Source organism: Rhinopithecus bieti, unplaced genomic scaffold (genome assembly GCF_001698545.2).
Source record: "Rhinopithecus bieti isolate Rb0 unplaced genomic scaffold, ASM169854v2 scaffold_1918, whole genome shotgun sequence".
NCBI classification, from domain to species: Eukaryota; Metazoa; Chordata; class Mammalia; order Primates; family Cercopithecidae; genus Rhinopithecus; species Rhinopithecus bieti.
The window spans coordinates 1,591,443-1,618,209 of NW_016803680.1; the positions used below are offsets into that span (position 1 = coordinate 1,591,443).

The 26,767-nt window shown below is 41.8% G+C and overlaps 1 protein-coding gene across 1 annotated transcript in view; it reads right to left on the reverse strand.

Annotated features, from left to right (window-relative positions):
* Window positions 1-26,767, reverse strand: part of DNAH3 (dynein axonemal heavy chain 3) — a 215,466-nt gene that overhangs the window by 49,096 nt on the left and 139,603 nt on the right. Inside the window, 8 exon segments of the mRNA XM_017850181.1 lie at window positions 2,354-2,519; window positions 4,665-5,331; window positions 6,911-7,054; window positions 7,300-7,456; window positions 7,549-7,672; window positions 13,581-13,760; window positions 16,408-16,702; window positions 19,290-19,389. Of these exon segments, the coding sequence (XP_017705670.1) occupies window positions 2,354-2,519; window positions 4,665-5,331; window positions 6,911-7,054; window positions 7,300-7,456; window positions 7,549-7,672; window positions 13,581-13,760; window positions 16,408-16,702; window positions 19,290-19,389 (1,833 nt within the window).

Here is a 26,767-nt window from a genome sequence, read left to right on the forward strand (position 1 = left end):
ATATTATATATATATATATATGTAGAGAGAGAGAGAGAAAGAGAGAGAGAGACAAAATTGCACTCTGTCATCCAGGCTGGAGTGCAGTGGCACAATCATGGCTCACTGCAGCCTTAACGTCCCTGGCTCAAGCGATCCTCCCACCTCAGCCTCCCGAGTAGCTGAAGTCTTAGGCGCACACCACTACACTCAGCTAATCTTCTGCATTTTTAGTAGACACAGTGAGGGGAGGGGGTGGGGGTTGCTATGTTGCTCAGGTTGGTCTCGAACTCCTGACCTCAAGTCATCTGCCCGCCTTGGCCTCCCAAAGTGCTGGGATTACAGGTGCGAACCACCATGCTGAGTCAATTTTTTAAAATGCATAAAATAAAACACAGAATTACCATGGAAACCAATTATATTGAAATAGACTTTTTGAAATGTTTTAAAATATTTTAGAATTTGTAATATAGTAATATATGTGCTGCTTTACTGAGGCATTAAATCAGGGATTAGTAAACTTTTTCTGGAAAGGGTCAGATAGTAAATATTTTAGCCTTTGTGGACCACATGATATCTGTCACAGCTACTCAACTCTGCCATTATAGTGCAAACACAGCCACAGATGGTGTGTAAACCAATGGACATGGCAGGGTTCCAATAAAGCTTTATTTACAAAAGCAGGGTGAATTGAACTAGGCCCATGAACCATAGTTTGTCAGCTTCTGCATTAAATAACAAGAATGGGCAGCAGGTCTAAAAAGCACCATCAATTTGAAGAAAATTATACACTGAGTTAACTGTAATGAAGGAATGAGTTCTGCAAAGAACTATGATTCCTACTGGTAACAAAGTCAGGCCCTGCTCATCCCACTGGAGTTTACTGCCTACATTCATCACTGGAGGAAATGCAAAATACTAGTTGGATGTCACTGGAAATGAAGATGTAATGTTTCCCATTCATATTCATCGACCCACTGAGTTCTACCCACAAGCACGTGGACCCAGGTTAAGGGTCTTCCGGTCTAGATAATAAAGTTCAAAATACCCCAAATGGAATTGAAGGCCACTGAAACTCTTACCCCTGCCTACTTTCTCATTTTTCATTCATTCATTTAAACAGTGATTGAGGGTGGGTGCGGTGGCTCATGCCTGTAATCCCAGCACTTTGGGAGGCCGAGGCGGGCAGATCACTTAAGGTCAGTTGAGACCAGCCTGGCCAACATGGTGAAACCCAGTGTCCACTAAAAATCCAAAAATTAGCTGGGTGTGGAGGCTCACACCTGTAACCTCAGCTACTCGGGAGGCTGAGTCACAAGAATCGCTTTAACCCAGGAGGCAGAGGTTGCAGTGAGCCGAGATCTCACCACTGCACTCCAGCCTGGGCAACAGAGCGAGACTCCATCTCAAAATAAACAGATAAATAAATAAATAAATAAATAAATAAATAAATAAATAAAACAGTGATTGAACCTACTATGTGCCAAGCACCTTCTAGAAACTAAGGATACAGAGGTAGACAAGGTTGACTGATCTCTAGCCTTCATGGAACATCCAGAATGATAGATATTCTCATCTCTTCTCTTACTCTAGGCAAATAAAATGCTTTATATATATATACATATATATATACACATACACACATATAAAGTGTATAAAGCACATATATATAATATGTATGATAAAGCACACATATATATATGCTTTATACATAAAAGAGTAAGTTTTCACCCTTATAGGAACTAATTTTTGATGGGCACAGTAGCTCATGCCTATATTCCCAGCACTTTGGGAGGCCAAGGCAGGCGGATCACCTGAGGTCAGGAGTTCAAGACCACCCTGGCCAACATGGCAAAACCCCGTATCTAGTAAAAATATAAAAATTAGCTGGGTGTGGTGGCAGGTGCCCTGTAATCCCAGCTGCTTGGGGGAGGCTGAGGCATGAGAATCACTTGAATCCGGGAGGCGGAGGTTGCAGTGAGCTGAGATTGTGCCACTGCAGTCTAGCCTGGGGGATAGAGCAAGACTCTATCTCAAAAACAAACAAACAAACCATCTTTTTTTGTGGTCTCAGCAGCAATGTTCTTCCTGTTGAGAATGCATACTCTAGGACTACTGAAATAGCTATATCATTATTTCCAGGTTCTCATAGCTAGGACAACAGTGCATATCTCCAGGACAATTCTGAACAATGAAATTTTCTTCTTTTTCAGAGAAGATGTTTTATTAAATATCTAACTGTGATTCAATTTAAAAGCATAAGACATTTTCTATACACAAATTGAGAAATCTTCAAAACAACAACAAAAATAGAGCCAGCATCTGGCCTTCCAATTTGGAATATCTGGAGTCCTAAAATGCAGTCAACACTTACTCTATCCGAATGTTGTCATCAAGCTCCACATCCTCTAGAAATTTGTTAGCCACCAACTCTAGGGCATCCGTGGGCCAGGACTGGAACCAATCAATCGTACAGCAATTGATCAGCGAAGGGAACATCCGCAGGCGGTTCCTGAAGGCATCCCCAATTGGACTCATGGCTAATGAAAAGGAGATTTTGTTAATTACCTCCCTCCGAGGCAGGTGGACCCAAGGAGGCAGGCTGGTATTCCCAAGGATTCTGGTGGGGTAAGTGGGGGCATGCATCCTCTTGGTGCTCCAGGGATGTGACTGTGAATGCTCATAATAACTGCCTGGGAAGTGCGGGCTAATTAGTGGGATATTTTCACTTAACTTTGTGAGGAGCTATCAGCTCATTACAATAGGCTTTTTTAAAAAAAATTATTCTTATTTTTTATTAAGACAGATTCTTGCTCTGTCACCTAGACTGCAGTGCAGTGGCGTGATCTCGGCTCACTGCAACCTCCGCCTCCCGGGTTCAAGCTATTCTCCTGCCTCAGCCTCCTGAGTAGCTGGGACTATAGGCACCCACTATCACTTCCAGCTAATTTTTGTATTTTTAGTAGAGATGGGGTTTCACCATGTTGGCCAGGCTGGTCTCAAACTCCTGACCTCAAGTTATCTGCCTGCCTCAGCCTCCCAAAGTGCTGGGATTACAGGCGTGAGCCACCATGCCTGAGTCTATTACCTTCTAACTGGTCTCCTATACACCCTATTGTTCCTTCTGCATCCTTTGGGTCGCATAGCCAGAGTGGCCAGAGTCCTTTGACCCACTTGCTGTATTTGTGCTGACACATGGGAGCCATACACTGTTACTTATAGAAGTTGCTGTGAGGTCATCTGCTTGTTTCTGATCCCATCTCCAGCCAATCACAAATTTTGGGTTCCACACTTACAATTCCATTCATTGTTTATTTAGACGACGTGTGGCGGAAGGGAGCATGATGTTTAGGTGAAGGGAAAGGTCAGTGTGGGTAAAGAACAGAGGCCTGGCACAGTGGCTCATGCCTGTAATCCTAACACTTTGGGAGGCTGAGGCAGGAGGATCATTTGAGCCCAGGAGTTTGAGACCAGCCTGGGCAACAAAGTGAACCCCATACCCCCGTCTCTACAAAAATGGAAAAAATTAGCTGGGCTTGGTGGTGTGTGCCTGTAGTCCCAGGTACTCAGGAGGCTGAGGTGAGAGGATCATTTGAGCCCAGGAAGTTGAGGCTGCAGTGAGCTAGAACCACATCACTGCACTCCAGCCTGGGTGACAGAGCAAGACCCTATCTCAAAAAAAAAAAAAAAAAAAAAAAGAACAAAGAGAAAGGGGGATGGTTTGAAATGATGAAGGCGGAGAGGATACAGAGGACAGTCTGGCAGGTGGCCTTATGGCCTTATGAGACTGCAGGACTGCAGGTTAGTAATTTTGGTCCTTATCCCAATGTGTATGTGTGTGGTGTATGTGTGTGTATGCATGCATGAACACAATGATATTTGCAGCATATGAAAAAAATCAGCCTGGTTTCATGGAACAGACAAGAATGGAGCTAGAATGATTAGAAAGTTGCAGAGGTGAGCCTGGGTAAGAGGATGGCAGCCTAGCTAATGTGAAGGTGGTGGAGATAGAGATAAGAGAGTGGATATGAGAGACAACTGGAGGTAAAATAGACAGGACTTGGTAAAGAAAGGGAAGTACTAAACACCACTGCTAGGTTTCTAGATAGATTGCGAATGTCATTCACAGAGAAAACCCCAGGTGTCATCCTGTGCAAGGGTAATTCTCAGAGGAGAATTCAGGGGAATTGAAGAGAGAGGGACAGGTTTGAAATTGTTCAGGGTCCGGCATGGTGGCTTATGCCTGTAATCCCAGCACTTCGGGAGGCCGAGGCGGGCAGATCACTTGAGGCCAGGAGCTTGAGACCAGCCTGGCCAACATGGTGAAACCCTCTTTCTACAAAAAATACAAAAATTAGCAGGTGTGGCACGCGCCTGTAACAGCAGCTACTCCGGAGGCTTAGGCACCAGAATTGCTTAAAACTGGGAGGCAGAGGTTACAGCGAGCTGAGATCTCACTACTGCACTCCAGCCTGGGTGACAGAGCAAGACTGTCTCTAAAAAAAAAAAAATGCTGTTTGGAAGAGTGGAAAAAGTTGCCAGAGGAACTCCAGGCCCTGACCCTGAGCTGGTGCATTGGCTGGATCAAACCTGGGACCACTGTAAGGGACTGCGTTGCTCAGGGCACTCGGAAGACCCCAAAACACCCAGAGGAACAAGGGCAAATGGAGTTTTCTTCTTCTTACCAAGGACAATGTGAAGGTTCTTTCTCACCCTCTCAATAAAGAAGTTATACATAGAAAGAGGAGTGGCTTCAACCTTCTCTCCTTGGGTCCTGGCTGCCGTCTGCATCTTCTCCACGATGTCAGCCTTCTCATCAGCAGGGAAGATGTTAGGCACATCGCCTGTGTTCAGAAGCATGTTGATGTCCTCCACAAATGACTCGTCCTTGATCTGATTGTCGGCGAAGAGGAACACGGTGCTTTTGGTGGCCACGCCAACCTGCAGCATGATCTTCTTAAGGTCTTCTCGCCAGTCATTGCCTGTGTAGTTCTTGGTGATCTCGATCTGGTATAGCTCGTATGTGTTCATGAATGTGGACAGTTTAGTGGCACTCTGCCGCCCGCTGCCCCCTATGCCCACCAGGAGCAGATGGCCTTTGTCCTGCTTCAGGACACGGCAGATCCTGGAGATGTGCTCAATGGCAAACCTGAACATAACCAGGGACATGGGGGCCTTGCTGATGTTGTTGAATTCTTCCAGATAGTGCTCCATGACCACAGTCAGCTGTTTCAGGTCAGTGATCTCATCGTAGATTTTTTTATCACTTTCTGGCTTGAAATAATCTCCAAAGAAGAGGCTTCGGATGTTATCATCGACAATCTTTCCAGTGGGTGACAAATGGATAAGCACCTGTGAGAAAAGTAAATCTCAGCTGGGCATTCAGCAAATGGCCCAGCCTGGCTGGTAGGGAGAGCATGGAGGGAGGGCATGGGAGATGTCCTTATTTCCTCTGCGCACATCCTTCAAGGCCATGGATCATCAGTCTTTTGTTTTGTTTTGTTTTTGTTTTGAGACAGAGTCTCACACTGTCGTCCAGGCTGGAGTGCAATGGCGCGATCTCGGCTCACTGCAACCTCTGCCTCCTGGGTTCAAGTGATTCTCCTGCCTCAGCCTCCCAAGCAGCTGGGATTACAGGCACCCACCATCATGCCTGGCTAATTTTTGTATTTTTGTAGAGATAGGGTTTCATCATGTTGGCCAGGCTGGTCTTTAACTCCTGAGCTCAGGTGATCTGCCCACCTCGTCCTCCCAAAGTGCTAGGATTACAGGCATGAGACAGCATGCCCAGCCCAGTCTTTTTGTGTTTTAAAGATAATGTGTGGATTTCATGCTTGTAAAGACTATAATGAAAGAACATTGCTGGGCATGGTGGCTCATGCCTGAGCACTTTGGGGGACCGAGGCAGAAGGATCATTTGAGCTCAGGACTTCAAGACCAGCCTGGGCAACATAGTGAGACCTAGTCTCTACAATAAAGTAAGAAAAAATTAGCTGGGCATCATGGTGCACACCTGTAATCTCTGCTACTCAGGAGGCTGAGGTGGAGGACTGCTTGAAACCAGGAGTTTGAGGCTGCAGTGAGCTATGATCATACCATTGCACTCCAGCCTGGGTGACAGAATGAGGTCCTATCTCTAAAAATAAATAATTATTTGTTAAAAGAAAGGACATTAGAGTATAAACACTTGAATCAGTCTATTTACCAAGTGATTAAAACATTGGTGGTCAGTTTGTATGGTCCCCAGAAAAGACAGCTGAAGGATGGCATCATTTCTTATGTGTTTGATCCTCCACCAGCTAGAGGTATAGACACTACCCCTGTTCCCCACTCTGTGCCTGGAGTAGGAATGTTTTAGATGCCTCTTCTTCCTATGTTAGAACCCAGTGACGCTTTTGCACTTGGCCTCTGAACATAAGATGAAACACTTGAAATTTTTCTATGGAGAAATCACAGCTTCTGAGCAGTGGAAGAATAACCCGATGATGCAAATATAGATGTTTAAAACAACTTTTCTTATATGAAAATGGAAAAGAGAAAATATTCGCACCTGGAAGACCATAACAATCTTTCACTTGGGCTTTATAGGACCTCAGTCAAATCATGACAATGTATAATACAGTTCATTTCTCAACTCACCAATTAATTGATCCTAAAAATGCGTTTAAGGTCATTATAAACAAATAATGTTATTGTAAATGGTAAGCCATTTTGATTGGATTCAAACTTATATGTTACAACAGAAGGGAAGCAAAGTTGGACCAAGTGAAATATTACCAAATCAAAAGAGCAGTTGGCTCAATACTGTTTCCTGAGATTCAGAGTGCAGAGCTGGGAGTCTCCAACAGGAAGGGAACCTGAAATCTGACAGTAACATAGTTAAACACTTGGAACCATTTCTGAGGCCAAATGATCACAGAATCTCATTTACCTTCTCTATGGACTGCTTGAAGCAATTGGAGGTGGTTTCCTTCACCATGTTGAAGAAGACCTGTCTGTCCTCCTTGTCAATCAGACGGTCATAGAAGACCCGATAAACCTCATGGATCCAAAGTCGGATACATTTTTCTACATCCTAAAAATCCAGAGTTAATTATTCAAATGAGTGGAAGATGGTCCCTGAGGTCGTAGTTCTCAAGTAGTAGCTAAGTCCTGGGGTTGATGTGAGGATTGAACTAGATAATGTTTGTAAAATGCTTAGCACAACGCCTAGCGTAGATGAAGTGCTTAATAAAAGTTAGCTATTACTGCTATTACTACATGTTCCATGTAGCCAAGGACATGCTGAATGATTTTGGTAGTAAAATGATAGTGACTGACCTGCAGGTGTGTGTGAGGGCACAGCAGGACCCCTTGAATCACTCGTGAGAAGTCCCGCAGGTTAAAGACATAATGTGACTTAGAGGGAGTTGGCAAGAAGTTCTCCACTGCCTCTCTATAAATTGTCTTAGTAGCTTGGACCAGCATCTTTCCATACCTTGGGAGGAAAGGGACGGCACAGTATTCAAGGAAGGGCCGGAAACTGAGAACCCCCAGACCAATATCCGGGAAGACGTGGGAACCTCTTACCTTAAAAACATCACATCAAACCCTTTCCCGAAGTGCCAGTCAACAATCGAACTGAAAATCTTGGTTAAAATGTCATCCTCAAAGGCATTGATGGAAACGATATTCATATGGCGAGTGAACCGTCCTGGGGGACACAACGCACAAGTGAATCATCCTGGAAAACACATATTCTCACACTGTCTGTGACCCTAGGATGCAGGAGAGTTGGCTTAGCCTTCTGGCTTCATGTTCTAGAGCTGTGCTGTGCAATATGGCAGCTTCTAGTCACCTGCAGCAATTTAAACTTAAATTAATTAATATTAAATAACATTAAAAATGCTCTTCCTTAGTCTCGCCACACTTCAAGTGCTCAAGAGCCACATGTGGCTAGTGGCTACTGTATTGCTCAGTACAGATATAGAGCATTGCCATACTGCAGAAGTTCTACTGACTGTGCTAGTTTAGCGTTCAAGATTATTATATTATATTATATTATATTATATTATATTATATTATATATTCATTTATATATAATTTTTATATATAAAGGATATATATATCCTTTTAGGATATATATATTATTTTTAGGGATGGAGTTTCGCTTTGTTGCCCTGGCTGGAGTGCAGTGGTGCCATCTCAGCTCACTGAAACCTCTGCCTCCCAGGCTCAAGTGATTCTCCAGCCTCAGCCTCCGGAGTAGCTGGGACTACAGGCGTGCGCCACCATGCCCATCTAATTTTTGTATTTTTAGTAGAGACGGGGTTTCATCATGTTGGCCAGGCTGGTCTCAAACTCCTGACCTCAAGTGATCCGCCCGCCTCAGCCTCCCAAAATGCTGGGATTGCAGGCATGAGACACTGCACCCGGCCTCAAGATTGCTTTTATAAGATAAAGGCAATACATGATCATTGTAAAAGAGTCACGATTCAGGAATATTTTTGTTGAAAGTGAAAATCTCCTTCTTTCACTTACTTTATATATGCCAAATCCATTCTCCCCTGCCCAAGGTAACTACTATTAATTTGGTATCCTTATATCATCTATCTATCTAATCTATCTATCATCTTTCTATGTATCTATATATCTATGTATCTATCTGTCTAATCTATCACTGTTAGATATCTATATTTACCTACTTATTTATATTGATATATGCCAGCTTTATTGATAGTCCAATAATAACTCACATATTGTACAATTCACCCATTTAAAGTACAATTATTCAATGATTTTTAATATATTCAGGGTCGTGCAACCCTTATCACAATTTTAGAACATTTTAATCGCGCTAAAAAGAAAACTTGTACCCATTAGCAGTCACTCCCTATTTTCCCATGGTTCTCAGCAACTAATAGTCTACTTTCTGTCTCTATAGGTTTGCCTGTATATCTTTAAAATATTTTTTTCTGTTACAAGATAGATACAGAAAACCACACAAAACAAATGTATAGTTTAGCAAGTCATTATACTCTTAGCATCTACTGTCAAGATTAAGAAATAGAATTTTGCCAGCCGGGCACAGTGGCTCACTCCTGCAATCCCAGCACTTTGGGAGGCCGAGGCGGGTAGATCACGAGGTCAAGAGACTGAGACCAGCCTGGCCAACATAGCGAAACCCCGTCTCTACTAAAAATACAAAAATTAGCCGGGCGTGGTGGCACATGCCCGTAGTCCCAACTACTCAGGAGGTTGAGGCAGGAGAATTGCTTGAACCCAGGAGGCAGAAGTTGCAGTGAGCCAAGATTGTGCCACTGCACTCCAGCCTGAGCGACAGAGCAAGACTCCGTCTCAAAACAAACAGACAAACAAAACAAAAACGAAATAGAATTTTGCCAGCCCTCCACAAAAGCCTCTCAACAGAGCCCATCCCAATCAAACTCTCTCCTTTTCTTCCTCCAAAAGTTATCACTCTTCTGACTTTTATAGTAATTGCTGTCTTGCATTTCTTCATGGTTTTTACCATCCAAGCATTTCAAGCATTTATTTGTAGACACCAGGGTTTAATTGTTTAATTCTGCCAGTTAAAACAACCATATGCTGCTTTTTTTTTTTTTTTCCCCTGAGATGGAGTCTCACTCCTATTGCACAGTCTAGAGTGTAGTGGTGCAATCTCGGCTCACTGCAACCTCCATCTCCCTGGTTCAAGCAATTCTCCTTCCTCAACCCCAAGTAGCTGAGATTACAGGCATGCACCACCACGCCCAGCTAATTTTTGTATTTTCAGTAGAGATGGGGTTTTGCCATATTGGCCAGGCTGGTCTCAAACTCCTGACCTTAGGTGATTCACCCACCTCGGCCTCCCAAAGTGCTAGGATTACAGACGTGAGCCTCGGCGCCCAGCCTCATATGTATTTTTTAAGGTCTCTTTTTAATTTATAGATTTTTCCCTCCATTCCTTTCTTATGTGTCTTATCTGTTGAAGATCTGGGCTATTTGACTTAGAGTTTTCATAGTCAGGATTTGGTTGATTACACACTTATGATGCAGTTCATCACGTTCCTCTGTCCTCTGTATTTCCTACAAATTCGTAGCTGGATCCAGAGAATTGTTGGGTTTCAGATTTCATCCTTTTGGCCAGACCATAGGTGGTGGTGTGTTCTTTCATCAGAAAGTACTTGATAATGTTTCTCCTTTTGTAACGTTGGTAGCTACTGATGCTCAATGGCTAGATCTATTAATTCACTGGGGTTTGCAAAATGGTAATATTCTGAGTCACTTCTTTTTCATCTATTAGTTGCAATATTTCCATGAGATACTTACCCTCACCAACCACTGTTTGGTTATACAGTGGTACATTTCACACAAGAAAGTCAGGGTGTCAGGGTCAACGCCTGATTCCTTCCCATTTACTTATCAGTTTCCAAGATAATGAGTTGGTTCCTTATCATTTTCTGTAGGTGACCAGCTATTATTATTGCTATAGACTCATGGATTAAAATACATTTAGATAAATTTCAATCCATTGAAATCACTACCATTGTTGAAGCTTACATTTTCTCATCTTTGGTCAGTGAAAACCTCTTTATGTTGACAACCAAGTCCTTTTGATGTGAGTCTGGTAATCTTTGATAGCTTTCTCATTATCTGGTATATCAAGAATTTACAGGCTTATTTCACATATTTCTTACCCCAGCAGACATGCAATCAGCCATTTCTTTAAGATGCCTTGGTTTCTTTCAGCAGGAAATTGTATTTCAAGACTACCATCTGAGTAGTAGACATGCCCATTGTTAATAAAGTGGTCATTATTTCTTTAGATCTTTTCAGTGGACATTAAACATCAAGTTCAAATTTAGGACTATAAAACTTTTGCCTAACTTCTTTTTTTCAGTTTTTGTTGTTGTTGTTGATTCATTTGTTAAGACAGAGTCTCACTTTGTCACCCAGGCTGGAGTGTAGTGGCATGATAGCTCACTGCAACCTTTGTCCCCCAGGTTCAAGTAATTCTCACATTTCAGCCTCCCAAGTAGCTGGGACTACAGCCATGCACCACCATGCCTGGCTAATTTTTGTATTTTTAGTAGAGACAGGGTTTCACCATGTTGGCCAGGCTGATCTCAAACTCCTGGCCTCAAGCGATCCACTCTCCTCAGCCTCCCAAAGTGCTGGGTTTATAGGTGTGAGCCACTGCCTCCGGCCCTAAATTCTTATGTATTACATCTTGACCTCCTTTTTTCCACCCTGAGACTCTTGGTTCTCAAAAAACCAAGGGATAAGATAAATAGAAAATTCTACGTTTTCAATTGTTCTATATCTACATCATCAAATAATACAGTCTTTACATAACATCATCTCTCCATTTAGTCTTAGTTCAACAAATAACCATATATTTAATGCTTACTACTAGTCATATCAATCTCTCCATAGTCATTTTGATTACCTGAAATCCATTTTCTGGAAGATTCCTGAGAAACGGCTTTAAAAAAAATAGTCTCTGAGTTTGTGCATGTTGATAACAATTTTCCTTTAATACTTGAAGATTAATTTTTCTGGCTATAAAATCCTCAACTCTCATTTTATTTCCTTAAGTATCTTAAATGTGTTATTCCATTTTCTTCTGGTATTAAGCATTGCTATTGAAAACACTCAAAGTTGATCTAACTTTATTTCCCTTATAAGTTATGTGCTATTTTTGTCTAGATGCCCAAAAGATTTTTTTCCTTTTTTAAATTTTTGAGACAGGGTCTTGCTCTGTTGCCCTGGTTGCAGTGGTGAAATGATAGCTCACTGCAGCCTTGACCTCCCTGCCTCAAGCGATCCTCCCACCTCAGCCTGCTGAGTAGCTGGGACTACAGGCACATACCACCACACCTGGCTAATTTATTTTTCTTGAAAGCCCACTATTTTATGCTGTTTATTAGTGTATGACTTGGTAGTGATCATCTTGAGTCAATATTCTTAGGGATTCAATGTGCTCTTCCAGTATGTAATTCTCAAAATGTTTTTTCTTGTGTATTTTGTTGGATTATATATTTTGTATTATTTCTTCTGTTTCTTTATTTTGATTTTCTTCTTCAGACACTTCAGACACTTCATGTTGGATTTTCTTTGTAACTTCAATATTTGTCATTTTCTCTCAAATCCTTTTAATCCTTTTCCTCGTTTCTTTTTTTAAAAATGGCCTGGCGCAGTGGCTCATGCCTGTAATCCCAATACTTTGGGTGGCCGAGGTGGGTGGATCACCTGAGGTCCAGAGTTCGAGACCAGCCTGGCCAACAGGATGAAATCTCGTCTCTACTAAAAATACAAAAAATTAGTTGGGCATGGTGGCGGGTGCCTGTAATCCTGGCTACTTAGGGAACTGAGGTAGGAGAATCACTCGAACCCGGAGGCAAATGTTGCAGTGAGCCGAGATCATGCCATTGCACTCCAGTCTGGGGAACAAGAGAGAGACTCTATCTCAAAAAATAAATTAATTAATTAAATAAAAAAATAAAAAGTTTTTATTGTGATAAAATATATATAACATAAAATTGGCCATTTTAACCATTTGTAAGTGTACAGTTCAGAGGCATCAAGCACATTCACGTTGTTGTGCAACCATCCCCACCATTCATCTACAGAAGTTTCATATTCCCAAATGAAAATTCATTCATTCATTCATTCATTCATTCATTCATTCATTCACTCCTCAATCTCCCCTCCCTCCAGACCTTGACAACCACTATTCTGCTTCTTGTCTCTATCAATTTGACTACTTTGAGTACCTCATATAAGTGGAATCACACAATATTTGTCTTTTTGTGAATGGTTTATTTCACTTAATGATATGGTTTATTTCACTTAAAGACAATAGTGTCTTTAAGTTTCATCCATGTTGTAACATGTCTTTATTTTTGTATTTTAAAAATCTCAGCCTCCCGAGTAGCTGGGACTACAAGCGCAAGCCACCAAGCCCAGCTAATTTTTTATTTTTAGTAAAGATGGGCTTTTGCCATGTTGGCCAGGGTGGTCTCGAACTCCTGGCCTCAAGCGATCTACCCGCTTCAGCCTCCCAAAGTGCTGAGATTACAGGCACGAGCCATTGCACCCACTCGGTATGAAGGTTCTTAAACAATAATGTATATCAGAATAGAAGTACAGATCTACAGGACTAGGTGGATCAAGTTGCACGTGAAGCAATGTATCCATTGATTCATTTATTTGCTATTTTTTATTGTTATTAATTTTGCTTAGGGCACTTTGGGTTAGGTGTTCTGTCTCTGGCAACCTAAAGAATTACAACGAATACAATGGATGACTATCGTGCACCCCTAGTTGAGGCTTTTGGATCAAGCCTCCCTCCCAGAACACATGCTGGCCACACTGAACTCTACTTTTCATATGAGACTCTGTTTCTCTAGGGCCTAGCCAAACACTCCTCACATCTTCTTGTCATCGTGCCCTCCTATTTCACACCATTTCCAACATGAAGCCTAAACACACTTCTGCTCCACGCTCCTGCCATGTGGTTTGGCAGGACAGACTGTGGCACACCGACCCTCCTTTCATAAAGGTGGCCCAGCTCCGCTGGGGATGGAGGGAAAGACGAATGAGCTCTTTCTTTCACATACCAGTAATGTCATTCCTTCCTCCCCCGGGGGGCCCCATGGCTGTCACGAGCAGCATGTCCACGATGTCCAGCCTGGTTGTGTCTTTCTTGTCAAACCAGTAACCGTGGTCAATCCACTGCCTCAGGAGCTCAATGGGGGGCTGGGCCCCATACACCTCTTTGGCTGGCATGTTGAGGTCATCTAGGGAAAGAAGCCACAAACACAGCCATCGCAAGTTCATGGCATCCTCTGCTCTCATAGGAGGTAAGAGATGGCAATTCCCCTGTACAGGAATCTGTTCCCAGGTTTCCATTCCCCATTCCAGTGAGGGCTTAGTCGATGGATGCCCTGACCAGATTGGGAGGGGTTTTCCTGAGTTCTGGCCTCTCCTGCCTCTGTGTCCACTGTGACTATAAGGATGCATAGACTGACATTAACAAACTGGCTTGGCCGGGCATGGTGGCTCATGCCTATAATCCCAGCACTGTGGGAGGCCGAGGCAGGCAGATCGCTTGAGCTCAGGAGTTTGAGACCAGCCTGGGCAACATGGCGAAATCCTGTCTCTACAAAAAAAAAAAAAAAATTAGCCAGGCGTAGTGGCTCATGCCTGTGGTCCCATACTCAGGAAGCTAAGGTGGGAGGATTGTTTGAGCCTTGGAGGCAGAGGCTGTAGTGAGCCAAGATTGTGCCACTGCACTCCAGCCTGGGCAACAGAGTGAGATCCTGCCTCAAAAAGAAAAAAGAAAAGAAAAACAAAAGAAAACAGGTATTTAATTTTTTCCCCATTTTTCTTAAGCAAAATAGGTTGTCTACTAAGTGCTGGACATTTTGTTAACTGCTCCCCATATGATGGCAACAGTCAGGCTCCCACAAGCTCACAGCCAATAGAGTATTTAATTTGACCAACAGGTAATAGTTGAACTTCAAGGGGAACAACAGATGATGAGACCCTAGGCTTTGAGCTGGGTTTGTTTGTTTATTTTGTTTTCGTTTTTGAGATAGAGTCTTGCTGTGTCACCCAGGCTGGAGTGCAGTGGTGTGATCTTGGCTCACTGCAAACTCCGTCTCCCGGGTTCAAGTGATTCTCCTGCCTCAGCCTCCCAAGTAGCTGGGATTACAGGCACATGCCACTATGCCCAGCTAATTTTTGTATTTTTGGTAGAGATGGGGTTTCACCATGCTGGCCAGGCTGGTCTCAAAGTCCTGACCTCAAGTGATCCACCTGCCTCGGCCTCCCAAAATGCTGGGATTACAGGCATGAGCTACCGTGCCCAGCCTGAGCGGGGGTTTTTGATGAGAAAACCAAAATGGCAAGAATATATTAAGACTTCCCCAAGGGCAGGGACTGCATTTTCCCCAAAACCATATTACTCAGTCCTGGCACACCAGAGGTACTCAATAAACTAGGGGCTCTTTAAGTTTTTCTTCAACAAATATTGTTTGAATACCCAGTTTGTGCAGGGTAACATTTTAGGAGCTTTATATATATTATCTCATTTAATCCAATATTAACTTTATAAGGAAGATAGTATAACTCTATGTTAAAGGTGAGGAACTGAGGGTCAGGGACGTTAAGTCACAATATACCTAGGGTTAAAAAGTAAGCTTTGAAGTTGGGCATGGTGGTTCATGCCTGTAATCCAAACACTTTGGGAGGCCAAGCGGGGAGGATCACTTGAGGCCAGGAGTTCAACCAGCCTGGGTAACAAAGCGAGACCCCCGTCTCCACAAAGAATAGAAAAATTAGCCAAGATTGATGGCATGTGCCTGTAGTCCTAGCTACTTAGGAGGCTGAGGTAGTAGGATCACTTGGGCCCAGGAGTTGGAGGCTGCAGTGAGCTGGGATTGCGCCACTGCACTGCAGCCTGGATGACAGAGTGAGACCTTCTCTCTCTCAAAAAAGTAAGATTTGAAACCAGATCTGTTTGGCTGCAATGCTTACCCTGTTTTTGAATATACCATAAAAACAGGGAGGGAGAGCGAGATGGAGAAAAGGAGAAAAAGAAAAGGAATGTAAAATAAAATAGGACCCCTGCCTCTGAGGAGCTGTTAGTTGGCAAGGATATGAACTCAGGCAATATTTCCTCTGAATACGCGAGTTTTAAAGGCAGATCATGAAATAATCCAGAAGTGTGGGGCATTACTATTGCTAAATGAGAACTCTGTGTGTCAACAGTAAGATAGTGGAAAATATAATGTATTTGGCACTACAAAGCCTGGGTTTGGGTCACAGCTCTAGAATGTTCTAGATATTTGATCCCAAACAGGAAATTTAACCTTCTGGAGCCTCAATGCACTGACTCGTAAAATGACAATGATGGTTAATAAGCCCGCAGGGCTGTGGCTGTGGGGCTCAAGTGACCTAAATGAGGAAATGCTTTGTAAAACAGTTAAAGTCCTGGGAAAATTCACTGTGCTTATTTCACAAATGTTTATTTAGCAAGTATTAGATTCCTCCATTTAGTGATAGCACATTTATCTGACATAAAATGGAACAAGGGGTTTATCACAAGGTGTGTGTTGCTTTTGGAAATGCCAGCGGGCAAACAGCACAGTCCCCTTCCGAAATTACTACTCACTATGAGGAAGAAAGGAAGGAAAGGAAGAAAGGAAGGTAAGAAAGAAGGAAGGAAGGAAGGAGGGAAGGAGGGAAGAAGGAAAGGAGGGAGGGAAGGAGGAAGAAGAAAAGGAAGAGGAGGGAATGAATACTAAACGACATTAACCAGAAATATTTGATCTCCCAGGGAGAGTAAAGGCATTTACAGTGGCACTACAAGCGGCAGCTGTAGTTTGTTGCAGCTTATGGTGGAAGAATCTGGTTGTGTCCAGACGCAGCTCAATGCCTTACCCACAAACACCACTGCTTTCTTCCCTATGGGAGGCCCGAAAAGGCCCTTCCGTCGTCGATCCAGCTTGGACATGATGATATCCTGGGTCTGATTGGCTGAGGTTCTGGCAGAGAAATTGAGGCAGTTGGGCAGGTACATATTCTTGGGAAGGTGGAGAAGGAAGTTGTTGGTGATGGCTGACTTGCCAGTGCCTGTGGGGCCCACAAACAGCGTTGGAATCTCATGGTCTAAGTAGGTTTTCAAGAAGAAGGACTGCCGGGCTGTTTCCATTGTGGGGATGATGAGTTCTGAGACCTGTACCACACAGACATAGGAGAGTCTTGGTCCTGGGCCCAGGAAGCTGGGTGTCTTGGCGTTCAAGAGACCTGGGTTTACATTCTGGCTCCATCCCTTACTATCTTTATGACCTTAGGTGAGCCTTTAACCTCTCCACAGGCCTCAGTTTCTTCATCTGTAAAATGGGGATAATAATGGCACCTAATTCACAGAGGTGGCTTGAAGATTAAACAAGATCATGCATGTAAAGTTAGGCATTACCGTCTGTGTGTTGTAGATGAGAAGACTGAGGTCGAGAGCCTTTCTGCAACTTGCCCAAGTAACACAGCAAGTAAGTGAAAATGCAGGGAGTTGAATCCCAGCTTGTATGATTCCAAAGTCTACAGTCTTCACTACTGAATGGTCATATTATAAACAGTTGTGGTAAGGATCGGTCCATAGCTGCTGTGCTCCTAGAGCATTGCTCTGAACCAACTTGTCTCCCTTGTCCCAGGCGAGGTCGACTTTCCCTATGCCATCATCACTTCCTGGCTCAGAGGGTGTAAGTGTGATCCTGAATCCCCATGATCTGTGCTTGTTTCTGATCTGTTTTTTACAACACTTACATCCTTGGTTATAAGACCCACCCCTACTAATCCCATGCCTTTTCCAATACGGGGATTGTATTAATACATACTCTTCCTGGTATTCAGGTCCCAGTTGGACTCTTAAGGCCTGGTCTCAGGCTCCTGGAATCCCTATTTGGACAGGACGCCTGACCTTGGTTTGGATTCTCTGAGCTTGAACCCTTTCATTAGCCATTTGGCTACATTTGGTCCCTTTGTGGGTGAAGGGGAAGAGGCAGGAAAATTATATCACACACTGAAGTCTCCTTCTATGTCTAGGCTGAAAGGGACTAGAACTTGGGGCCACTGTGTGGTACAACTACAGAGAGTACCATTCACACTATGGATCATGTCAATGGCGCCTCCTAAAGCAAAACTGGACCATGATGTAAATGGCATCACCTAGGTCTGTGCAACATGGTGGCCCCATATATACTGGTAGACAAAGGCTCAGCTTCTTTCTGTAAGTAATTTGATCAAAGGAAAAGAAACAGATGAGACAAGGGAATTAAAGTTGAGAAGAAGAGAGGTAACAGGTGCTTAACTATGGGTGTTTTGCCTGTATTACCCCCTACAGTCTTCCCAGTAACCTTCTAAGGCAGGTATGTAATAACACAGATGAAATAATGGAAGCTCAAAGAAACTGGCTAACTTATCCAAAGCCATATAGCCAGCAAGTGATGCTGAACGCAGACCTAGATTCAAGATGCCCATTTTGCTACCAAGACTGGGAATTTAAAGCAAGTTGGGTTTCATAGATGTTTATTTTCAGTAACTAGGACAATTGTTTGACAAGGGAAAAATCTCCAGAACTGAAGATATTTTCTTCATTGGACTCTTTTACTTGAATTAATTCAGCAAGATTGCAAATCCCTGGAGCTCAAGTGACTAAGCTCTTTTTGGAGAATTAAAGTTTAGGACCTCAGTGCTGGGGGTTGCTTTACAACACTCAGCCCCCAAGGTGTGTCCTGAAGTCAGCACACATTCACCCTGCTTGACACATCCTTACACACACAGCTGTGGTCCTGCTTGGTGTCTGATTTGGCTGTGAATATCTGTACTTTGTCCACCACCTACCACTCCACCCAGGGCCTGAACAATCTCCAGTCACTTCAGAAAGATAAATTATGCCCACTAGATTCTACTAACAGGGACATAAAAGCTCTCTGAAAAAATATTCCACAAGGATTGAAAAGAGCAGGAGTTGCAGGTGAATCATTTTCTAATCAGAAAACTTATTAATCAGAACTTACTTTTCAGAGAATTCTGATCAAGAAAATCTCTCTCTGAGGATTCGAAGAATCCTTTTTTGCTGAGGTCACTGAGACGCACACTGATGACTCTCTGGTATTATTATTACTATTATTATTATTATTTGAGACAGAGTTTCGCTCTTGTCCCCCAGGCTGAAGTGCAATGGCACGATCTCGGCTCACTGAAACCTCTGCCTCTGGAGTTCAAGCGATTCTCCTGCCTCAGCCTCCCAAGTAGCCGGGATTATAGGATTGTGCCACCATGCCCAGCTAATTGTATTTTTAGTAGAGATGGGGTTTCACCATGTTGGCCAGGCTGGTCTTGTACTCCTGACTTCAGGTGATCCTCCCGCCCCGGCCTCCCAAAGTGCTGGAATTACAGGTGTGAGCCACCACGCCCAGCCAGTACCTGGTATTATTGATAATGACAATAATCAGAATAGCAACAAACACTGATGTAGCCCGTAGTGTGTGCCATGTGTTCATGTATAACACCTCCAACCTCTGCAACCATAAATGTTCCCCCCACCGCCATTTTTTGGGTGAGTAAATTGAAGCCGAGAAAGGATGCTGTGTCTCTCTGATTCTAAAGCCCGTATTTTTGAAGGTCCAGTGCAGCTCATGTTTAAATATTTTTCTAAAGAAAGCTCTTAAAACCCCTTGCAAAGACTGTTCATTCTTCTACCTGAGAGAATATTTGGATAATTCTGGAAACCAAAGTTCCATGGCCAATGCTTCTCTTTATACCTTTGCACCAGCTGGAATTTTTTCCTCCTCTTTGGTGATATACTGTGTCCACATTTCCCAATGTCCACCAGCTTGTTTGATGAAATAAAAATCATAGATGCTTCCTGGACCCAAAGAAACAAAACAGATCATTAGCACATGAAGGCTTTACTTGTCTCCCATATTTGAGGATTTTAAGTCCCTCAGTTATCAGCATCTGAAAATGTGTAAACTACCAGTACTGGCATAGTTGTGGTGAAACTTACACATTGCTGGAAAGTGTATAAGCTGAAACAACACTTCTTAAAGGGTAGTGACTTTGTTATTTGTGTAAAAATGATAGGTGCTAATTATGCAAATTATTAAATTAGTTTTCATAATGTAAAGAGCAAGCATTAAAACAGAACAAGGCCAGGCACAGTGGCTCACGCCTGTAATCCCAGCACTTTGGGAGGCTGAGGTGGGTGAATCACCTGAAGTCAGGGGTTCAAGACCAGCCTGGCCAACATGGTGAAACCCCATCTCTACTAAAAATGCAAAAAAATTTGCTGGGCAGGGTGGCATGTGCCTGTAGTCTCAGCTACTTGGGAGGCTAAGGCAGGAGGATCATTCAAACCCAGGAGGCAGAGGTTGCAGTGAGCTGAGATTGTGTCACTGTACTCCAGCCTGGGCTATAGAGCAAGACTCTGTCTCAAAAATAAATATATATATATATATATATAATTTAAAAACAGAACAGAAAAAGAAGACAATAAATTAGTCAAAATCCCATATCCAGAGATAATTTTTGATGGCAATCCTTCTAGCCCTCTTTCTAGACACACAAACAAACTGAAGATGGAAGGACAGAGAGATGAAAGAAAGGATTTTATAAGAAGGGGACTCATTGGACATATACTATTTAAAAATAACTATGTTAAAGTTAGTTTTACTTAAATCCAGCAAAAGAAAAGGAGACTGAAGTGTAACTGAAGGACCTGCTGACTTTCAGATACAGTTTTTTTCACTACAAGAGACACTGGGTCCTAAAAGGTATTTCACAATTTTACGTCATAAAGGGATTAAAGTCATTATGCTTTAAAAATCACTTAATGTCATTTTGTTATTGTTTTTTAACTTTTTATTGCGAAAAAAATAAAAAAGAAAGGAGAATAGTATAATAAACCATCATGTATGTATTATCCAGCCTCAACATGATCATTTTGCCACTCTTGTCTCATCCGTTTCACTACCTCCANTATATATATAATTTAAAAACAGAACAGAAAAAGAAGACAATAAATTAGTCAAAATCCCATATCCAGAGATAATTTTTGATGGCAATCCTTCTAGCCCTCTTTCTAGACACACAAACAAACTGAAGATGGAAGGACAGAGAGATGAAAGAAAGGATTTTATAAGAAGGGACTCATTGGACATATACTATTTAAAATAACTATGTTAAAGTTAGTTTTACTTAAATCCAGCAAAAGAAAAGGAGACTGAAGTGTAACTGAAGGACCTGCTGACTTTCAGATACAGTTTTTTTCACTACAAGAGACACTGGGTCCTAAAAGGTATTTCACAATTTTACGTCATAAAGGGATTAAAGTCATTATGCTTTAAAATCACTTAATGTCATTTTGTTATTGTTTTTTAACTTTTATTGCGAAAAAAATAAAAAAGAAAGGAGAATAGTATAATAAACCATCATGTATGTATTATCCAGCCTCAACATGATCATTTTGCCACTCTTGTCTCATCCGTTTCACTACCTCCAACCAGCACCATACTCATTTTCCTTTATTCTCTCTTCCTTCCTTCTTTCTTTCTTTTTTCTCTTTTTTTTTTTTTTTTTTTTGAGATGGAGTCTCACTCTGTTGCCAGGCTAGAGTGCAGTGATATGATCTCGGCTCACTGCAACCTCCACCTCCCGAGTTCAAGCAATTCTCCTGCCTCAACTTCCCCAGTAGCTGGGATTACAGGTACTCGCCATCACGCCCTGCTAATTTTTGTATTATTAGCAGACACAGGGTTTTGACATGTTGGCCAGGCTGGTCTCAAACTCCTGACCTCAGGTGCTCCACCCGACTTGGCCTCCCAAAGTGCTAGGATTACAGGTGTGAGCCACTGTACCCAGCCCTTCCCGTCTCTTTCTTTCCTTCTCTCTCTCCCTCCATCCTTCCTTTCTCCTCTTCCCTCATCTCTCTCCCCTCCCCTTCCCTTCCCTTCTTCCTTCTTCGGAGTGTTTTAAGGCAAATCCTGATATCACACCATTTCAATTGTGAATACACACGATTCAAGTTTAGACCAATTTCATTGATTCCTTTGTGAACTGTGAGGTGATTAACTCTTTCTTCCACCTCCCTTTCTCTGGTTCCTTTTGTTGTCATTGACACCATAACTTTCACTTTGTCAGGGTTCATACTCATTTATATTTTATTCTGCAACCATAATTTCCCCATTCCTTAGTCTTATGTTTGTATTTCAATAGATTCACTGCTCAAACTTTTAAGTAGATTCAATGCTCAGGACTTTTAACACAGACTACTTAAGAGTTCTTTGTTTTAATTCATCTCTTAGTTGACTAATTTTCTTCCTCTTTCTTTCTCTCTTGCCTTTCTTTCTCTTTCTTTCTTTCTTCCTTCTCTTTCTTTCCTTTTTTTCTTTTTCTTCTTTCTTTTTTCTTTCTCTTTCTCTCTCCCTCCCTCCCTCTCTCCGTCTTTCTCCTTCTGTATTTCCTTCCCTCCTTCCTTCCTTCCTTCTTTCCTTTCCTTCCTTCCTTCCTTTCCCTCCCTCCCTCCCTCCCTCCCTTCCTTTTTTCCTTCCTTCCTTTTTTCCTTCCTTTCTTCTTTCCTCTCTTTTTCTCTTTTTTTCTTTCTTTTTTGAAACAGGGTCTCACTCGTTGCCCAGGTCAAAGTGGTGCAGTGGTGCAATCACAGTTCACTACAGCCTCAACCTCCCGGGCTCAAGCAATCTTCTCACAGCCTCCTGAGTAGGTGAGACCACAGGCACACGCCACCACATCCAGCAAATTATTTTATTTTTTGTAGAGATAGGGTCTTGCTATGTTGCCCAGGCTGGTCTCAAACTCCTGAGCTCAAGCAATCTGCCTGCCTTGGCCCCCTAAAGTGCTGGTATTACGGGCATAAGCCACCATGCCCAGCCTAATTTTTTTTTTTTTTTCCGAGAAGGTGCTTATAGGTGCTCAACTCTCTCAGCTTGCATGTGTTTGAGAATGACCAACTGCTTTTGTATTTTTAACAGTGACTTAGCTGACAGTAATATGTCATATTTTCTTGCCTTCAAAGGCGTGCAGATATTGCTCTATTCTGTTTTTGTTTTGTGTGTGTGTGTGTGTGTGTGTGTGTGTGTGTGTGTGTGTGTGTTTTAAATTGCTGTGCAGAAACTGAGGCCCATCAGATATTTACCCTGGAAGTCCAATAACTTAATTATGTTATATTTTCTGGTCAATTATTATGTATCAGGTTTTCTTGGAGCATAGCATACTCTTACAATTGGTAGAAACAACTGTTCATTTTAGGAGGAGTTTCTGCATCTGTATCTTTGTATATATTATTTATACTATTGATTGGAGTTCTTGAGGAACTAGCATTATTTGGTCTCCATATCAATTGTATTGTCTCTAATTGCGTCAATGTTTTCTCTTCTGTTGTAAGTGTAATTATCTCAAACCTTATTTCTAAGCCATATATTTGATGTCTAGCCTTGTATACTTTAGTTCTTGCTGGTTCTAATTCACTTATTAGATCATTAATGGCATTATTTTATTCCCAATCTGTTTCTCTGACTCTTCAGTTCCTCTATATCTCTAATTTAGTCGTTGTATCACTTCATCTACAAACTTTCTACAGCTTTATTGAAATTTACATATCATATAATCCAACTAGTTCAAGTGTACAATTCAATTACACTTTTAGCGTACCAAAACCACATGTATATGTAAATATATTAATATTCACAGAGTTGTGAAACCATTACCACAATCAATTTTAGAACTTTTCATTACATTGGATAGAAACCCCACACCTCTTAACTGTCACCTGCCAAATCCCTCCCCCACCCACTTCATAACCTGGCAACCACTAATCTACTTTCTGTCTCTATAAATTTGCCTATTCTGCCTATATAAAGGGAATCATATAATATGGGTTCTTTTGCAACTGGCTTCTTTCACTTAAAAAAGTGTGTGAGTGTGTGCGTGCGTGTATTTGAGACTGGGCCTAGCTGTCACCCAGGCTGGAGGGTCTGTGGCACCATCTTGCTCACTGCAACCTCAACCTCCTAGATTCAAGTGATCTTCCTGCCCCAGCCTCTCAAGTAGCTGGGACGACAGGCATGCACCACCATGTCTGGCTAATTTTTGTATTTTTTTGTAGAGACAGGGTTTTTGCTATGTTGCCCAGGCTGGTCTTGAACTTAGCTCAAGTGATCGGCCCACAATTGTATTAACTTCTGAGTTAAATTAAATTGGATTGTGTTTAACTTTGGAGGAATGGTCACAGGCTCTTTTTCAAAGCTACTGCACCATTTTACATTCCCATTATGGTAGATGAGAGTTCTGATTTTCCTGCATCCTCACCAATACTTGTTGTTTTTCATATTTTTAATTATACCCATCCTAGTTGTTGTAAAGTAGTATCTCATTGTGGTTTTAATTTGCATTTCCCTGATGGCTAATAACATTGAGCATCTTGTCATGGGCTTATCGGCCCTTTGTATATCTTTTTTTTTTTTTTTTTTTGAGACAGGGTCTCACTCTGTCACTCAGGCTGGAGTGCGGTGGTACAATCTTGGCCACTGCAACCCCTGCCTTCTGGGCTCAGGTGATCCTCCTGCCTCAGTCTCCCAAGTAGCTGGGACTACAGGCAGGCACACACCATCATGCTTAGCTAATTTTTGTATTTTTTGTAGAGATAGGGTTTAGTCATGTTGCCCAGGCTGGTCTCAAACTCCCGGGCTCAAGTGATTTCCCCACCTCAACTTCCCAAAGGCATAAGCCCCAACGTGCCTGGCCTGTATGTCTTCTGTAAATAACTGTCTATTCAGATATTTTGCTCAGTTTTAATTGGGTTATTTGTCTTTTTATTATTGAATTATGATAATTCTTTATATATTCTAAATTTGAGTCCTTTATAAGATATATAATTTGTAAGAAATTTCACCCATTCTGTGGGATTTTTCATTTGATGTCCTTTGAAGCACGAAAGTTTTTAATTGTAATGATGTTCAGTTTATCTATTTTTTCTTTTGTCACTTGTGCTTTTGTTGTCTTAAGACATCATTGCCTACTCCAAAATCATAAAAATGTGCATCTATGTTTTCTTCTAAGAGTTTTATAGTTTTAGCTTTTACATTTAAGTCTTTGATCTATTTTGAGTTAATTTTTCACTATAGTGTGAGGCAGAACTACAAATTCACTCTTTTACATGTATAATTCAGTTGTTCCAGTACCATTTGTTGAAAAGATCATTCTTTTCCTATTTAATCATCTTGGCACCATTGTCAAAAATCAAGTCACCATAAATGCAAGAGTTTTCCTTCTGGACTCTCAATTATATTCAATTAATCTATATTTCTGTTCTTTTGCCAGTATAACATACTATTCATTTATGAACTTTAAAAAGTTAAACTTCTATTATTACAAAATTATTTCAACAGAAATATTTTCTGGCTCTTGGTTCATGTTTTCTGTTAAACATTCTCTCTCTCTCTCTCTCTGATGTGTGCATGATTGCCTTACCATTCTGCTCTGATATAATTGGGTAAATTCTTCTTGACATTTTTCCCAACATTATCTGGGGACAGTTTATCTTATCTACAGTGTTGGCCACTATTCAAGGAATGGTGTGTGGCTTTCTTTCCTATAGCCTTAATCTATAGGGTTGGGTAAAGGGAAAGGCTCAGTTACCCTTGCTGGAAAATCTGAGCACTGTACCCTCTCTCTGAAATCTGTCTACATTTCCTGAACCATGGATCTATCTCACTCCTATCCTAGGTAGTGATTTGCCCCACTCCTATAGGATTCGGCTCATGTCCCCCACACAGCACAGGGTTCTGGAAGATGCAAAACCTGGTGGTTTTTCCCATCCCTACTAAGGTCCTCCAGCATCACACAGGGGCTCTCATGATGGAGAGTTTCTCTTAGACCTTTTGTGCAGCTGCCCAGCCATCATCATAGTCCTCTTTCCTTTCCATTGGTGATTTCCAATGAGAACTCTTAGAATGTTGTCAACTGACCTGCTTTCCTCTCCCTGTCACTCTTAGCAAGATAGCGGGGTGGCAGGTTCTGGGTTGGGAGATACACCAGACCAGAATCTTGTTTTCTCTCCTTATTTACCACTTCACAATGTTTGTAGAATTAAGTTGTAATTCATTCTTTGGTTATTGCTGAGGACTTTTTAGGATTAAAAAATGTTTGTTGTTGCTGATTTCGTTAGGTATTTTAAAAGTGAGCTTCTGTTGTTCTATGTCACTCTGCAGCCTTACCTAGAAGTCAATCTGGTGCAACACTTTTAGAAAGCAAACTGGCACAATGCTTACAGAGCTACAAGAATGTTCTCTAAGTCAGAAATCCCATTTCTGGGAATTTATCATAAGGAAATAATTCACAATGAAAATAATCTGTATACATGAGTATGCAACACCATCTGTGATAGCAAAGAAATAACTTACATATCCTACATTAGGAGACAAGTAAAATTAGCTCTTATAAGATGGATGGAATATTCTTTGGTCATTAAAATGATAGTTGCAAAAGCTAAGTATTAGCATAGAAAATGCTTTTAAGAAACAATGCTAGATAAAAATAGACTATAGAGTGAAATATAGACCATTATGGTAACTCTGTAAAGAGATGAAATCAGGTAGACAAGCAAGGAAACAGATTTTTTGAAAACTGAAATGACTGCGATAAGGTGATATGAACAAAGAGATACTTATTGATAATTTTATTTAATAGAATAGAATTGCTTTTACAATAAAAGGAGACACTAAAAGACTGAATAAGTAAAATATTTTTCCCTCTTCCTTTGCTGATGTTGAGCTAGGGCTAATTTGTGGCTTGATTTGGGAACATTTAGGCTAACGAGAAAAGATTTGGCCGGGCATGGTGGCTTATGCCTATAATTCCAGCACTTTGGGAGGCCGAGGTGGATGAATCACTTGAGTCTGGGAGTTGGAGAACAGGCTGAGTAACATGGCAAAATCCTGTCTCTACAAAAAATACAAAAATTAGCCAGGCATTGTGGCATGTGCCTATAGTCTCGGCTACTTGGGAGGCTGAGGTGGGATCACCTGGGCCTGGGGCACCAAGACTGCAGTGAGCCATGATGAGCCATGACCACGCTGCTGCACTCCAGCCTGGACAACAGAATGAGGCTCTGTCTCAAAAGAAAAGAAAAGAAAGAAAAGAAAAAAAAAGAAAAGAAAAGAGAGGAGAGGAGAGGAGAGAGAAGAGGACAGGAGAGGAGAGGGGAGGAGAAGAGAAGAGGAAGAGA